The sequence below is a fragment of the Microplitis mediator genome, chromosome 6, assembly GCF_029852145.1.
Source record: "Microplitis mediator isolate UGA2020A chromosome 6, iyMicMedi2.1, whole genome shotgun sequence".
Taxonomy (NCBI): Eukaryota; Metazoa; Arthropoda; class Insecta; order Hymenoptera; family Braconidae; genus Microplitis; species Microplitis mediator.
Window position 1 is genome coordinate 21,240,696 of NC_079974.1, and position 17,356 is coordinate 21,258,051.

Genomic DNA, 17,356 nt, shown 5'->3' on the forward strand with positions numbered 1-17,356 from the left:
CAACTTGTAGCATCCATTTATCGAATTAATGTAATCTGAGTGAATTCGCCTCGAGCACGGTCCAGGAGCGTGATAGCGTTTCCAACTTCAGGATTAACTGGTTACGGGTATTATAAACTTTTCAACTCCAATCAAAGCGCCCAGTGACCGCTCTTTGAGTTTAATATTCACGATGCCTTTTTAGCCTTTACTTCCATTCCTTTATTCTCTCATGGCCCTCTTCCGCAGGAATTCATTTATTATCATTATTATTATAATTTTATCGCTATTCATTTATACTAATTCACTTCCGGTCTTAGTATTTTTACATATAAAACAAAACGTAACATTATTGCTCATATATATAGAAGACATTAATCTTTATCCCAAATCTGAGGACCGATTCATAAATAATCAAAATTTGCCGCCGGCGCCTGAGTTCGTATATTTTTTATTAAAAAATGATTTATGATTGAGGTATTTTAAAACAGTTGCATACTTCGGTTTGCATTCAGAAAATTTCTTAAGGTTTTTTCTTTTCCAAATTCAAAAATATGAATTTTTATATTTAATTGTAACTTTAATAAAAAAAATTCACTGCTTTGAGAAAAACAGTGTAACGAAAAGTATGAAAACGCAGTAGCAAAGTCATTTAATTATTTATGTGACCTTAGAAATTATTTACACACTCATACTTTTGTTGAAAATAAAATTTTCTACGGAAAGAAGTTTTTTTTTGTGTCAATAATTAAATAATTCGTAGTAAACGTTTCATATTTTTCTGTTTTAAATTAAACTTCACGACTAAGATTTATAAAATAAATTTTCTGACAGTTTTTAATTTTGGAAAAAATTCGAAAATGAAATTTGACATGGGTACAAAAATGGTGAGAAATAAAATTACAAAATAACCGCGGAAATTTAAAACTAATTCAAAAAAATTATCGACTGCCTTGAAAAAATTTTGATTATCGAAATTAGGTTGAATTAAAAATCAATGGCATTATAATAAGAATTAAAAATATACTTTTAGTAGTAACAAATAATAATAATCATCCAAAGTGTAATACTAAATTTTATTACCCATGACATTTAGAATTATTTATTTAAATCATTGCCATTAATTTAGCATCGTAAAATTTTGACACGAATTAATTAAAATTTTATCGACCCGTCACGAGTGTGCTAATTTAAATATATATATATTTTTGTTCAATAAAATAAAAATACATTAAATCACGTTAGTATCTTAGTGTCTAAACATCAATCACCGAACCTTTCACTTATCATTTAAACATCAGGCGCCAATAAATCAATAAATTGACTCTCAAAAAAATACCTTGCGATAAATATTTTTGAGATTCATTTTTTAAAATTTCTTCTCAACGAACAAGAGTAAAAATAAGAATAAGATATTCTTTATTATTATTTTTAAATACCATCACCTATACTTAACTAAACGAGGATCCTGTCTTATTCTTGTTAGTCCTCTCAATTCTCTCCCCTTTCGTACAGTTCAGTATCTCGTTTACGTGCCTCGATGTATCCAGCAACCAACAACAGACGTAGTATAGCACAGATGAGAGCAGTATAGCCGAGTGTAGCCAAAGATCTCAAGCAGCTAAACCAGGCTAAAGTAGCCTTATGATGTTCCACAACTCCACAAGCCATCTCCGCCTGCCAATTTTCTGTAGAAACAGGCTCTTGCTACACAAACGCCTTGCAATAATCCTACTAAATAAGTGTCTACCCATAAATATATATACATATACATATATATGTGAATATATCCCTTGTCCGTAACGAAACGGCGACTACTCTTAGCTCTCACGTAAGGCGTCATTCGACAAGTAGGCTTTAGGCTTTTTTAGTTTTTGCTTTTGGCATCACACTCTCAAATATAACTCTCGGTATTGAGTTCGCGTGTGTATTGTGGGCGTTTACTTTAATGCGCATTTATCTTTACGTTACAAAGACCTTTCTATTGTATTGTATTATAATTTTTATTTCTTATGATACATCTTTTCTTTTTTTTTTAACCTTATCTTGAGATATCATACACTTGTACGGCAATTATTTACTCACGCCTTTAATATTACGTGAAAATTTTTGGTTTCATAATTTGTCTTAATTATTCAATTTGATGAGTTTTTTAGTTAATTAAGAATTATGGTAATTTTGAAAAAAAATTTTTGTAGATAATTTTATTAATGATATTCATTTTAACAAGTGTGTTAATTTTTAATTAGAAAGACTTGACATTAATTCGAAATAAATAAATTTCTAAATAATGATTTTAATTGGTCATTTGTAATTAATTTTTATTTCTTACTACAGAACAAAATTTCGATAAAAAATTACTAAAAAATTTTATAGAAATTAATTTTGTTGGAAAAAATTTTTTCTATTCATGAGTAATTAGTTTTCATCCCTTAATTAAAATTTTGAACTACATATTAAATGTAATAAAATTTTTACTAAATTAAATTAGAATTTTTGAAAATAATTATTTGTACTACTGCGTAATTAATTTCCATCCCTCAATAATTTTCGCGGCTCGTAAATGATAAGGATTATTTCCGGTAATGGGCCGCAGGATTAAACAAAACAAAAAAATATTTAAAAAATAACTCGTAATCTCAAAGCGCGCGCAGCATCCCTCGTGATTCTCAGTGTAGCGTTCTCTGATCGCGAAGCGTACACGGAATAATATCGGCAGGTGGGGAGGTGGTTAGTTTGGAGGCAAGTACGATTGGCCGAGGACCACGGTAGGGGAGTTGAGCTTTCAGGGAGGGACTTTGACTACTCGTACGTCGTGTGATCACGCTCAGTTAGCGGCGAGCCGCCACCAGAATCGTGTGTATTTAGTGTCCGGCTATCAACGTCCTGATCTACTGAATCTTCGCGCTTTTAAATTCAAAATATCTTCGCTCCAAAAAATGATTACTAAATAAAAAACTTTTTTACCCCAACAAACTAAAAATATATGACTAATTTTCTGGTAAGTCTTTCAGTAAAAAAATGAAAAATTGAATAAAAAAAAAAAGTTCTTGTGAAATTTAAAAAAACATTGAATTTTAAATTTTGAAAATCAATAATGGCGGCAATTAAATGGACGATTTTTCAGACAATAGTGGTGTTGGTTTGTATAAATTATGTTAAATGTGGTAGTGAAATTTACGCAAAAATGTACTCGAGCCAAGCGATCCCCTCAGACCCCTGTTACGACGAAGATCGTCCGCGACGTTGCATCCCCGACTTTGTAAACGCGGCATTCGGTCGCGTTGTCGAGGCATCATCAACATGCGGTACCGGTGGACCGACACGTTACTGCGATGTCCAGGAACCCCATACGGGTGTCACAGGAGTGGGTCAATGTCACGTCTGCGATGATACAACACCGCGGCGTCGTTTTCCCGCGAGTCACTTAACAGATTTAAATAATCCAAATAACGTAACCTGCTGGCGCAGTGAGCCCTTGGTTTCCTCTCAGAGCTTCAATGCTCCGCCAGACAACGTTACTCTCACACTTTCATTGGGTAAAAAGTATGAATTGACGTACGTTAGCTTACAATTTTGTCCAAAGGCTGCTAAGCCAGACTCAATAGCTATTTATAAGTCAACTGATTATGGTAAAACATGGCAACCGTTTCAGTTTTACTCATCCCAGTGTCGTAAAGTTTACGGGAGACCGAATCGTGCGACGATAACCAAAGCTAATGAACAGGAAGCACGTTGTACTGACAGCCACAGATTTACTGGGGGCGATGGACTGGGACCCGCTGGTAGAATCGCCTTCAGTACTTTGGAAGGCCGACCATCCGCCGCGGACTTTGATAACTCTCCGGTGCTTCAGGACTGGGTCACTGCTACGGACATTCGGGTTATTTTTAACCGGCTCCATATTCCCCAACCGGAGCTCAGTGCGGAGGATCTGGGGATCGAGGAACTGACCAAGCGGGAGCGCGAGAGGGAAGAGAAGCTCAAGAACCATAAGAATAATTTGCTACATGGAGGAGTCGATCCTCATGTCACGGTCCTGCCGTCGGTCCACCAGGTCCTGTCGCCCCAGGCACAGGAAATGCACTCGAATGACGCTTTGGATATCGAGGAGATGAATTTCCAGCCGGACATATCGCCTACTACTATTGTTATGGCAACCAGTGGAACTGCGCTGGCTCATCACTACGCCGTTTCAGACTTGGCCGTTGGCGGCAGGTGCAAGTGTAATGGACATGCATCTCGTTGTTCTATGGGTAAAGATGGTGAGGTTGCTTGTGAATGTAAACATAATACTGCTGGTAGAGATTGTGAGAGATGTAAACCTTTTCACTTCGATCGACCATGGGCCAGAGCTACTGCTAAAGATGCTAATGAATGTCAAGGTAATTTTTTACTTTTATTTACTTGCTAGCAGGTGAGATCAGAGCACGAAAGTTCTCCTGAGCATTAGAAGTTTGGTGAGAAAAAAAATTTCAAGGCACAAATTTTGTTTTTGATAAAATTTTGACAAAATAACCCCCCATTTTACCCCAGAATTCCTTAGAATTAAAGCCCGAAAATTTATTTATCATCATATTTTTGATAAAAAATTTGAAGAATTTTTTCCTCAACACTTAATTACTGTTAAGTCTGCACGTAAATAAATAAATATCAGTGAGATAATTAATTAAAAAAATATTTATAAATTAATATGAGAAAAAGCAATTAATTTAGAGTGTAGTGAAGTACATTAATAGAAAAATCGCTGACGTAATAAAGTTATAAAAAAGGAGAATGATATGAAGTAGATACGGGTGATGTATAAAATAATGAAGACTATTAAGTAAAGTGGCTTTTGGCATCACACGATGACGATCTTGACCTCTTTATCGTGATAACACCACATATAGTATCGGTATATATAGCGTATAATACTGATGCAGGAAAGAAAGATGATGTTAATATGAGCTTAAGAGCTGGCTTTGTAAGCGTAGTGAAAGATAATTGATCCCTTCAGACAAGACAACCGATCGAGACGTGTCTGATAGCTTACTTATTTTCCTCCTCTGCCTCTTAAATGGTTAATTAAACTTTTTTATTTAACTCCATTATTATTATCAACAGAGTACGTGTGCGTTAGATGCCTAATTTCGGTCTAATAATGAGTGTCTTGTCTGTTATCTATGATCATTATTTTGAACAGTTGTGATTTAGCAAACAGTACATTACGGGCATATAACTCTCAGTAGAATCTTTACGATTCAGCTCGACGTACTTAATTCCCAACCCTCGTATCTCGTATCAAAACGTCTCGTACGCCCCCTCGCGTACCCTTAATTCGACGCGGCGAACCGTGTACGGCGCGAAGGTATCCCGAAGCCGCATCTCTCCGAAATCAAAAGCCTCGGCTGGTGTACTCGACTAGGGTAAAGCTAAAACCACCCTCTCAATCGCTTCAAATCGATAAACAGCCTGCAAACCTCTACAAGTGCATCTGCAAAAAAAAACAACAGCGGAAGCAGAAGTAGAAGCAAAAACAGAAGCTGATAAACTTTTATTTTCTTTCTATGCGTCAACCGAAACTTTACCCATTTACTTAAACTTTAATTACTTTCGTTAATTCATTAGACACTTCAATTATGTTTTTTCAAAATGTTCAATTCAAAATAAATTTTTTTTACTATGGAAATAAATATTTCTGTACACAGAAAAAACAGATATCTTGAGTCAAGAAAATATTTTTGAAGACAAACGTTTTCGGGAACCAAGTCAAGATTTTTTTGAGCCAAGAGAATTCGTGTTGGTTGGAGAAGATTTCTACTTTATCTGAGAAAATTTAGGTCTCCAAAAAAATTTTCTTGAATCAAGAATATTTACCTTCAGTCGAGAATTTTTTTTTTTGTGTGTACTAGTGAACACAAAAAAATATATACATATATAAGTACAAATAATGAACCGAGTGTATTGTGATTGAAATAGTTGACACAGCTGACCCTCGAAATTTATTTTTTTCTGAATCAAAGCAATAGGTACGAGTATCATTTAGAATAAATCCCTCTCAATCATACATATATATGTATATATGTATGTAAGTACAGTGAATGGAAATATTTTTCTACCTGGCGTCCATGAATGGCCTGTAGTTTTCAAATTGATCGGAGGAAAAGTGGCCGTTTTTCCAGCAGCATCAATTTGCTATCCGTATTGGGCATTTGCTGTAGGCACTATTGGTAACATACCATAACGCAGTCTATATTTGTATGAATGTATATATATGTGTGTGTGTGAAATCGAACAGAGAGTAGAGATTTTACCACCGGCTGTCCGGGTTTTTAGATTCACAAAAGACCGGTCATAACGACACATTGACGTTAAAGTGAATTAAACGTCGAGGGTTCAAACCATTTCCGGATCGTTGTCTTCTTTTTTTATTTTTACTTTAATGTGTCGATTAACACGACATGCTAACGTATAAATGTCAATATTAAATCAAATGTGTGTATATATCTATAGATATATATAACCGGTTAAATTATTGACATTTAACGAGAATCAATTTTCCAATTGATTTAAATTGATGTGTTGAAAATAATTTCACTTTATAAATCCTATATCGTTTATTACATTCCGATGCGTTATCCAACCATGCGTATAAAAAAAATTTCTTTATATATATAAATATATATATATATGGATTATTTTTTTGGTTTAATAAAAAGTATAAGCGGAAACGATGAAGCTCGTGAAGGCAAGCGAGAAACGCGCGTCTCGACGAATTAAATTACATTTTAATTTCGCGGATATTTCATTCGCGTTTCGTCGCCTGACTAAGCGCCAAATATTCCGTAATTTACATTTTAAATTGGATACTTCTTGCAACTCGGGCGTCACCAGTTTTCTCTATCCCCTGTGCTGATAATGTGTACAGCCTTTCCCCTATAATACCCACTTTTTGCTGATATCTAGAACTCGATGTGTTATTATATACGATTTAGTTTAAAAAATTTGAATATTTTACTTCCCCGTCTCGGTATTCAATAATCTCATCATTTTTTTTTACGCGAAAATATTTTTTAAAAATTTATGTACCTGAAGAACGGAGCGTTTTTCACGCAACGAAAATGAAAAATTTATGTAATTTGACTGGTGAAGGGGTAGTTAGGCCTGCAATTTCCGGCTGACATATTAGCGCGTATGCGAGACATTTCAAAAATTTAGATCCAGTAGATTTTTTACTATTCGTTGTTTTTTATTTTCGTTTCACGGAAAACGTTCCGATCTTCAGGTACATAAAAATTTGGAAATAGATGTAGTCAATTTTTGTTTTGTTTGAAAATAAATTCCTTAAAAAAACGGTTAAAAAATAGAGAAAAAAAATTTCATAGTCCAGTTGAATTCTCAAGGATCGATTGCTCGATTTCTCTGGAATCCGGTGATGCTATCAAGTAGCCGGGTGGATCCGCAATCCTTCCTTGGAATTCACAATCCTATACCTTCATAAATATATATATAGAGGTATACACACATATATGTATATATATATATATAAAATAAAATATACAGATACGAACAACGTGAGTGAAAAAGAGAGGGCGAGAATAAGAAAATCTTCTCCACCCTTCTCACCATATATATATATACAATAAATATCTTGAAGATTCCCATTGGAGTTCGATTGTCGAGACACTCGAACACTGGAGACTCGGATCTCTCGTCGACAAGCACTTATCGTATTTTCTTCCGACTCGTCCTCATGAAATTTATCGGCTCGTCGAAAGCCAAACTCTGTTCTTCCGTGCCAAGTAGCTTTCTCATCTTTGCAAACATCTGGATCAGGAAAACAACCCCCTTCTTACATAATAAAAGTCCCTCTCTCTTCCACCTTCAGTCTCACCGTCAGCCTCGACCTCTTGATCTTGATCCTCACTCTCGATCCCAATCTCTCATCCAAGTAATTCCGCGAATTTTTTAACAAATAACTAAATCAACTAAAGAAATGACCAGACCGTATTTAATGTGATTCGAGCTCGACCGCGAGCTATCTCCAGTCTACGAGATCAAAATGAAATATGAAAAAAAAAATAATAATAATAATAAGAGCCTTTTTTTTCGACCGACTTATTCTTTTTCATATCATCCAGCATTTTATTAATATTATTTTTAGCTGCTTTTCAAGATCTCAGACCCACTTCTGTTCGGAAAACGAATCACGACCGAGGTTTTTAATTAAGTAATTATACACGCGCAGCGGGACACGCCGCGTTTCGTGTCGAACGCACATGCAGGGAACCTGTTAGCCACAAAATAAAATATAAAAAAATTTACAAAAACCAAAAAATAAATATATATATAAAAGTTTGCGTTAAGAAGAGCTGAGAGGCGCTAAGTTTTTGTTGCCAGCCTGTTATTTAGAGTATAATTCTATACCCAAATACATAACTAGCCTGCATTCACGTCAGTTACGTGTTGAAAACAATGATAATGTGTTAAAAAATATTTAGTACGAAAAAAATCACCTTGACCAGTCTTTTATTTAAATTTTCTACCAGCCACTACTGTCTTTAATTTTTCTTCGGGCCATAATACCACAAAGATCCGCGTGAATGCAAACCTGAACAGAGTCTGAGCGTGTGTCGAACGCATGCATCATGCATCTTCCGAGATTGCCCTCTGTTCATCCACTTTACCTTTATCTTTTTTCTTTATTCTCCTCTCCCTCTCCCTCTTCATTCTTAACTTTTTTCTTATTCATATATTTTTATTTTATACATTCACATCCTCTGTCCCCTCTAGCCTGTATTTTTATACTCAACACGTCCTGTCATAATTTAAAAATTTTAAATAAATAAAAAAAAAAGTCATATATTTTATTTACGGCTTTAATTCATAAATCGACAATGGGAATTAAATATTTATATTTATTAGCGTGAAGAAAAAAATAATGAAATTGAATTAAAAATTACGAAAGAATGAAAAATAAAAAAAAAAAAAAAAAAAAAAAGGTAACATATAATAAATGCATGTAAGCAAGCTGACGCATTGGTTTGCCGAATAGCGCGGCGAGTTTAAAACCACTTACTCTTTTATACGACTCCTCACAAGTCACGCGTTCGCGTATAAATAAATCGCGAAACCCGTGGCTGCCACGCGGTCTGCCGTAGTCTGTCTCGAGCACGCACGTCTTTTCTCAACTCACCCGACTTATATATCTGTGTAATGTTGATACATGAAGACTCGAAGCTACAGTGTAAGCTCTTGTGCTAAATGTTTATACGTATGTACCATACGTAAGTGCATTTATATGAGTAGAGTACGAATGGAAGTGGAGAAATTGCGAGTAGAGAGAGAAAGAAAGATAAAAAAAATAAAAAGAGTGCGTACGAGGGCACGTTGGAACGTCGCCCGAGGACCCGTTTCATCCTCAACTCTTACTCTGTCTCTCTCTTGCGCTCGCGTTCATGTTCGCGGTCTCGTTTTATCGCGACTCGGGATGTTGGCGGCGCAGGTGCTTCCGCGGTCGCCGTACGTTTTCCTCTCGCCAGCCAAACTGTGCTGTGCTATAGAGTACATAATACTCTTAACTTTAAAATACACGAGTACACTGCACTAATATAATCAACATTTTCTCGGTACTACCCACCGCAGATGTAATTCAATATTTTTATCACATTCATAATAATCATTTTTTATATTTCATTTTTATTTTCAATATTTTTAATGTAATAATAATAATATCGTGTACTTATCAAATTAATTTTTTTTAATCTTTTTAAAATGGAATTTCCAGCGAAACTATTGATTTTAGAAAAAAATGTTTCAGACAAAAATTTTAGGAAATGTAATTTGCTGTAAAAAAGATCTCCTAGTTTATTAACGTATCGCTGATATTTTTGAAGTTATATTGAAAATATATAAAGAATTAATTCATTTAAAAATAATTTCAAATTTAGTTTTTGAGTTCACGTTGCGATTCTGTTGAAATAACTCGATGTACATGAAAATGTCATAAGACCTTTTTTGTAGAGAATTTAAGTAGCTATTAAAATGTTCCTGTGTGTTTTTGTCATATATGTTATAGTTTGGTCAGAATTTTGATTTTTTTATAGTAATTTTTAAATGTCACTTGAAAATAATAAGAATAATAATATTAATAGTAATAATAATAATAAATAGTTAATATAAAACATTTGAAACCAGTTTGAAAATAGAGGCTGAGTTGGGGATCACCATAAATGGCATTCGTTGGCAATTCACAATCGCCTTTAAAGAATAAACACCATGGAAGTAGCTTTTGCCTTTTCCATGCTACTAACTGCAACACTTCTTGCTTTAAACATTTCTTCCTTTCATTTTTATATTCTTATATTATATGTATATATTGTATGTATAGTATATAGTATACAGTACATATATATGTTTGATATTTATTTTTATTTTCATTCTTTGTATTCTTCGGTGTAGTCTTGTCTCCGTTGCTTTCTTGCATACGGTACTTTTCCTGGCCTCTTTTACTCCCTTTGATTCCGTCCATTCTGATCATCATCTCGCGTCATCCTTCGCATCTCAATAGATCACTGTCTCTATATATATCTATAAGGACACTCGACATTCCGATTCCATTCACGCTTGCATAGAATAACAATTTTTCGTTACGATGATAAATAAATTGTCAGTTTTTTTATTATTTTAATTATTGAATTTCTTCGAAGGTAACTCCAATTTTTTTTTTTTTTGTGAAGTAAAACATTTTATTAAATTTAAATTACCCGCTAATTTTTAATTAAAAAAAATTTAATTTCAAAAAATCACTTTTTTCTCCAACAATTTTCGCCGGCTCCAGTAATAAAAAAATTCTTCGCCATTATTATGATTCGTATAATATTTGACTGTGGTGCAACAATTTAATTTCGCTTCGGTTGAAAAAATTTAAAAAAAAAAGACATTACACCAGTGAACGAATAAGAGGGTATGTAATATTATCGTCAGAAAATAAGATAAAAGCGTCTCGTGGGAGAGTTTAAACAGAAAACGTTTCCGAGTATAACGACCAAGTTTGCTGGCATGATGGTAAAAGCGAGGCAAATCGGTCTCGGTCTCGCTGACTATAAAATCGTCACTGAAAACCACAAGATGAGACGCCTCCCAGTCCACATAATCCTCGTTTAGCAAAAATAAAAATTTGAATAAAAACCTTTCGCAAACTAAAGGCCTTAAGACTGAAGATCACGGTGGTATCCAAGTAAACGTTTTCTTTCTTCGCGCGTCTGCTTGCTAATTGGGTTACTCTTTGAATAGCCTCGGAATGGCTGAAAGTTAAGATAAAGCCTCGTCGAGTCGAGATGTAAGACTATAACTTTATTTTCCTACATCTCATAACATCTATCCTTATGCTCTTGTTTATATTTATTTTTATTATTTTATACTCTTGTCTCGTCATCTTCTCGCTATCTCTTCATCTCTCCATCTGCTGTTTTTTTTATTTTTCTTTATTAAATTTCCTCCATCGCTGCTCAGTTCCTTATTGCAGAATAAAATGCACGAGGTCCTTTTGCTTTTATTTAAATAAAAATTTTTATTCTATTGAACTTGATAATGTACGTAGTTGCTAACTTTAGTAATCTAAGATTTGAATAAAATATTTTTTTTCTTCTTCCCATACAAAGTTTGGAAATTGGCCCTAGATTGGGCCATCACTAGGCCAAGAATGTCGATTAATGGCTCAGCAATGGAAATTTTCATTGGCCGATAAACGGCTTATAGTCGGGATGATAACCTCGGCCCATTAATGGCGTTCGACTATCGACCGATTAATGGTAGCCAGCAATCAGCCAAGCAAGCAAATAGATTTAATTAATAAAAAATTTTATTTTTATTATCCTAGTAGAATTCATGATCATTAATATTTAAACTATTCAAGTGGGGTAAATGATGTGAAAAAAACTCGGTGAAAATTCTGCTGGGCTCTGGGCGCGAACTGCCGTCCTTCTGATTGCTGGGTCTGAACACTGGCTCCTGGACGAACCTACTAATGTTGAGCTGATACTTTAATATGATCTACTTATTCAGTCTACTTCAACAACAATCAATCATGGAACACTGATTCACCAACAGTAGCCCAACGTTGCGAACCGATAATCGGCCAGTCGTAAGCAGCCATTCATTGGCCAGCCATCGGCAGCGTCGTTTAAAAAATTAAACGGCTGCTGGTAATTAACCAGGTTTGGGCCATTACTAATTGCCAATGCTTGGCCGAGTGACGGCAGTCAGACATCGGCTGATCTACGGCATTTTTTCCATTAACGGCGACTTTGTATGGGTTATTTTACTTTTATGATAAATTTTTTTGCTGTTGGATATGAGCTGTCTTTATTCTTAGCTCAAGTTAAATGAGAGTAAGTTAAGTTTAGTGGGTTTCAGATATAGTAATATAATATATAATATATAGATATATGTATGTAGAGGTAGTAAAAGTAAAAGAAGTAGTTGGCGGGTTGTATTGGCTGGCAGGAGGAAAATGGAAAACTGATAAATGCTGAAAAAATTTGTACGTACTTACTCTTTGTGAGGATATATAGATATTGAAGAAGTTGGTTGTACGAATGGGTTATATATATATGGAGTATAATGTTGAGATGGTGGCGAGACAGTGAGAAAATAAGTAAAGAGCAAAATAAGGAGGTTGATATAAAAATAAAATAAAAATAAAGTTAAAAAACTAGTAAGATGGTCGAGAAGTTTAAAGAACTGGTGAAAAAAAAAGTTAAGTTTCGTAAAGTTTAGTCTCTGACTGCTTAATGGACCGTGAGTGTCATTTATTATCGATTGGGGGTGAGGAGATAATAATGAAGAGAAAAATAAAATCAATTATCTATTAAAACTTTGCAAGATTTCATTTTTATTTTTTTTCAACCGTTAATTAGTTTGTTAATTAATTATTCATTTAGTATGGGAATAATTAATGGAAAGTTTTATATTTTCAAGCTAATGAACGAGTTTTTTTTATTAAAAATGTAATTAATTAATTTGTGATATTTTTTAATTCAATTTTATGTTCAGGTCAAAAAATTAAATTTTAAAATTATGACTCCGGTGATTTTTTTACTTGTAAAATAATTAGTCATTTAAAAATAAATTTTTGGAGCTACAAAATGGATTCAAAAAATTTAAATACTCCAATTAAGAAATGTCACTAAAGTTAGCAGACGTCTGACAGTTTTAGAATTTTTTTGAAAACCATTAACTATAAAAAAAAAATATTTTGAAAAATTGCACCTATAGTTTATTAAATTTTCTACATGTGTATATTTTTAGTTTTTTTTTTTTTGTGATTTATTTGTTGAAAAAAAAATTCCAAAAATTTGTAACTGTCTGCTAACTTCAGAATCGTATTAAAAAAAAAAAAATATTATACTGATGTTAGCAGACGTCTAATAATTTTTTGATTTTTTTTTAGACGATAAACCAGAAGAAAAAAAATATTTGAAAAAATTGCATCTGTAGTTTTTTAAATTTTCTACATGTGTATATTTTTAGTTTTTTTTTTCAAATTTAATTGTTCAAAAAAAAATCCAAAAATTTTGAATTGTCTGCTAACTTCAGGATCATAAAAAAATGATTCCTGTGATTTTTATAATTTTTTTGTCTACTAATAATTAAAATGAAAAAAATTAAATCCACTACTTTTAATAAAAAATTGAATTGATCAGTGGCGACAAAGTGATTTATCAACTTTAATTAAAAGCGATTATTCAAAAATAATAACTTGACAGCAATTTGGCTGGTGATAAATAGAATCAAGTAGGTGAGTATAAAGCGATTAAAATGATCAATTGAGTAGTCTCAGGTAGCTTTTGAAAAGCAAATAGATATAAGCAACAAAACAGATAAGACGATCGGAAAGTTAGTTCGGTATTAGGCTCCGGGGATTGAGTCTTGAAACTTGAGCAGCAGCAGCAGCAGCAGCAGAAGCTCCACGGAGGAAATAACTAGCGACGCGGAACGGTGGCAGACCGCTTTTACCCAGGACTTGGATAGTTTTCGCCGACGTAGTACACAGTCGAGTTATATATCTCGTAGCCTGAGTCTTGAATCCTCATGGTGGCAGAATCCAGCTACTCCTGCTCCGTCTGCTCTTTCTGTCTCCATTCCTCTGATACCAACTTTAAGTATATGTATAGATTATATAAAATATATAGAGCGGGAGTGCAAGGGATGGAGTTTCGTCGGTGAGGTCGGATGTCGCGTACTTCCTTGATGCGCTACAATGCTTATCCTGACGCTCTTCTCTCAACTCACTTTACCTCTGTCTAGTCTCGATGTCTTTGTTTTAGTCAGTCTGCTATAAATATATATATATATATATATATATAGAACAAAAGTACTTTGATATAAATTTTGAGACCCAAAATTGCAGATAGACCGCCGACTTAAACGATTAAGATGTTGATCAAAACTTTATAAACAAATATATATCTGTATATTTGTTATTTATTTAAATCCGAGTGAGTGCATTTATTTGAATAATCAAAAAGTTCATAGTACAATTATAAACCTCGTGTAAGTTTACAGGTGATGTGCTGTTGTCTGTAATAAATTTTCATCAAACAACTTTCTCAAACATTTCAACACAAACTTTTAGGTAATTACTTTAATGTTAATGTCATACTTGCTTAATTTTATTTCCCATGTTTGTTGTCTGGTGATTTAAATTTCATTATTTAATTAATTAAATAAGAATTAAACCCGCGGGCGTTAATAATAAAATTTATATCAAGACCGTCTTATCTTCATTTTAAAAAATGATGACGTTTGTTACTGTCCGTGTTTTTAAAATAAAACGTCACAAAAGTCCGTAAGCTCTTTCAATTTCCGATGCTTGTTCATCTTTTCATAATTTTTTTGCTTTATGTCTTTCGTTTTGACTTCAACCCACCGGTACCTCACTGGGCACGCGTTGTAGCCGTGCATCCTGCGGGAGGTCGACGAGCAGACTCGTGGGTGTCCAATAAATTGGTGAGGTGGGACGTCGTGTGTTATGTATTGTCTCGGTGAGATTGCTCAAGCATCAAGTGGTCGCGATCGACGTCGCTGTGAAACATTGCAGCCAATTGTCATATAATAGATATTATTATCTTTTCCAATTACTTATATTACAGTACCCAACTACCTACTGTAATCTCAATAAATAAATATATATATATATAGGGGAGGGTGGGGCAGAGCGGCCCCCCTAAGCCAATTATTATTTTTTGTGGCTTTCAACCATAAGATCACTTTACTTTTGTCCTATTTCGAACAAATTTATGGACATTTTGCCAAAATTCTGAAAAAAATTTTTTTTTTTTGTGGGGCAGAGCGGCCCCCCTTCAAAAAGTGATAAAAAAAATTTTTTTTTTCGTTTTTTTTTTTTTAAATTGTTTTCATCATTAAGAATGTATTTCTTTCTCTTGACAACTATTTTCGGTTTTATATTACTCGAAAAAAATTTTTTAAAGCGTAAAAAATCGTTCACTCTCGATTACCTTAATTACTAATTGTTATTTAATAAAAAAAAAATCAATTCTATAATTTTACTTTATTTCAAAAATTTATCAACTAAAAAAAAAAAATTTAATTTTTATAAATTTTTAGTGACCAAATTTGGCTCTTACATAGAGAAACGGCCGAAAAATATGAAAAAACAATTTTTTTGGAACTTTCGGCTGGTCCATTTTGCCCCAGGTGTTATGCGTAGGGCTAGAAATGTGGAATTATACTAATTTTTTTTTAATTTGATGATAAAAATATGAAAAAATCACTTTTTCGAAATTTTGGGCTTGTCCATTTTGCCTCAAATGTCATGCGTAGGTGTGAAAATGCGCAAACATATCGGATTTATAGTAATTAGTCGAAAAAAAAAAAATTTTTTTTTTGATCAAAATTTCAGGGGGGCCGCTCTGCCCCACCCTCTCCTACATCATTTATTATTTTTAATAACTAAAATATTTATCTCATTACAAGCAAAAAAAATTTGTTATCTTTACTCATGACTTGTCAGAGTATCCATTATTTCTTAAAACCATATTCATGTCAAGAATATATGCATATATATATATATACAAAGCTAAGCTCAAATATATTTTATCACTGTTATTTTTGTGTGGAGGTGAAGAATAAATTTTTTTATTTTTTCAACAGACGATGACTTGACTACACTCGACACTCGGCACTACGCTATAAAAAAGATAGAGAGCCCAATAATACATAAGTCTAAAGTCTCTTTGGTCTTTGGATTCTGAGACTAAAAGACGACCTTAAGGATATAAGATACCTAAAGCGGAATATTAACGATAAATAAATATAACAAAAAATTAATAAGCATAAGAACAAGGAAAGAGTTTAAGTTTAAGCTTCCAGGGAGTCCAATCCAGTCGTTAGTCATGCGCAAAGGTCTCGTGTTGCCGTTTACACAAAACCTTTTTTAGCCGAGACCCAAGAAAAATTAATATTAAATATCCACAATGTTGTGCGCACGCTGCACTTTATCATAACATTTCATTTAATTTAGTATCAACGGCGCCTGATTTTGAATAGCCCGCGTTTTTTTGTTACTGTTATTATTATTTAAATTGGTTTATTTCGGGGTCGAATTCAGTAGGATTTGCAATTCGTCTTGCGCGTATGGGCGTCCAGCTGTTGAGATTTATTTAATTCTGTAAACAAATCTCTTAGTGTGGATAGTTTGTGCTGTAGGGAAGAATGGATTGGATTGGATTGAATTGAACTAAACTAAACTAAGAATGGAATGAATTGGATAGGAGGGAATGGAAGCAACCAGTCAAGTGGAAGTGATCTTGTTCCCAGAAAAAAAATATATATTTCTGTTTGATACGGAAAACATTTGTTAGCAATGGAATAGTTTATTTTATCACTTCGACACTTGTTAAAGTTTTCTGTTTGTGTTTAAGATTTATGTAGGGGCTAAGAGTATAACAGGAGTTTTGATAGTTTACTCACTTGATAGCTCAAGATGGTTCAGCTTGATCGTGAGTATAGACTATGATTCGAGTAAAATAAGACGTCTGATGTATACGTCTACATAAACGCACGCTGTGGAAATTATTCCAAGTGTCTCTTGAACGTTCCGATACGAGATTGATGACGAAGTGAGTTGGAAGAAAGTTTACACACGATACTTTCGTTCAATAAGTCGATATCACGGTACAGTCTACTGACATATACACACATACATAGTAAATATATATGTACAGGTATACAGTATAGACATCCATGTGACCTGAGGTCTATGACTTTGCTGTAGAGGCTTGCACTTATTTCTCAAGTGTATTATTTTTCTCTTTTACTCTTCTCTGGTACTTTACTTTTGCTTGTTCTCTTCGTTTTACTCCCGACATAT

General features: G+C 33.6%; 1 protein-coding gene across 1 annotated transcript in view; it reads left to right on the forward strand.

The window, feature by feature from the left end:
• The first annotated feature begins 2,796 nt into the window (after nt 1-2,796).
• The window catches only part of LOC130670649 (netrin-1-like), a 103,562-nt gene continuing 89,002 nt past the window's right edge, over nt 2,797-17,356 (forward strand). Inside the window, exon 1 of the mRNA XM_057474099.1 lies at nt 2,797-4,364. Coding sequence (XP_057330082.1) covers nt 3,077-4,364 — 1,288 coding nt within the window. The 5' untranslated portion in view covers nt 2,797-3,076. The remainder of the gene's footprint in view (nt 4,365-17,356) is intronic.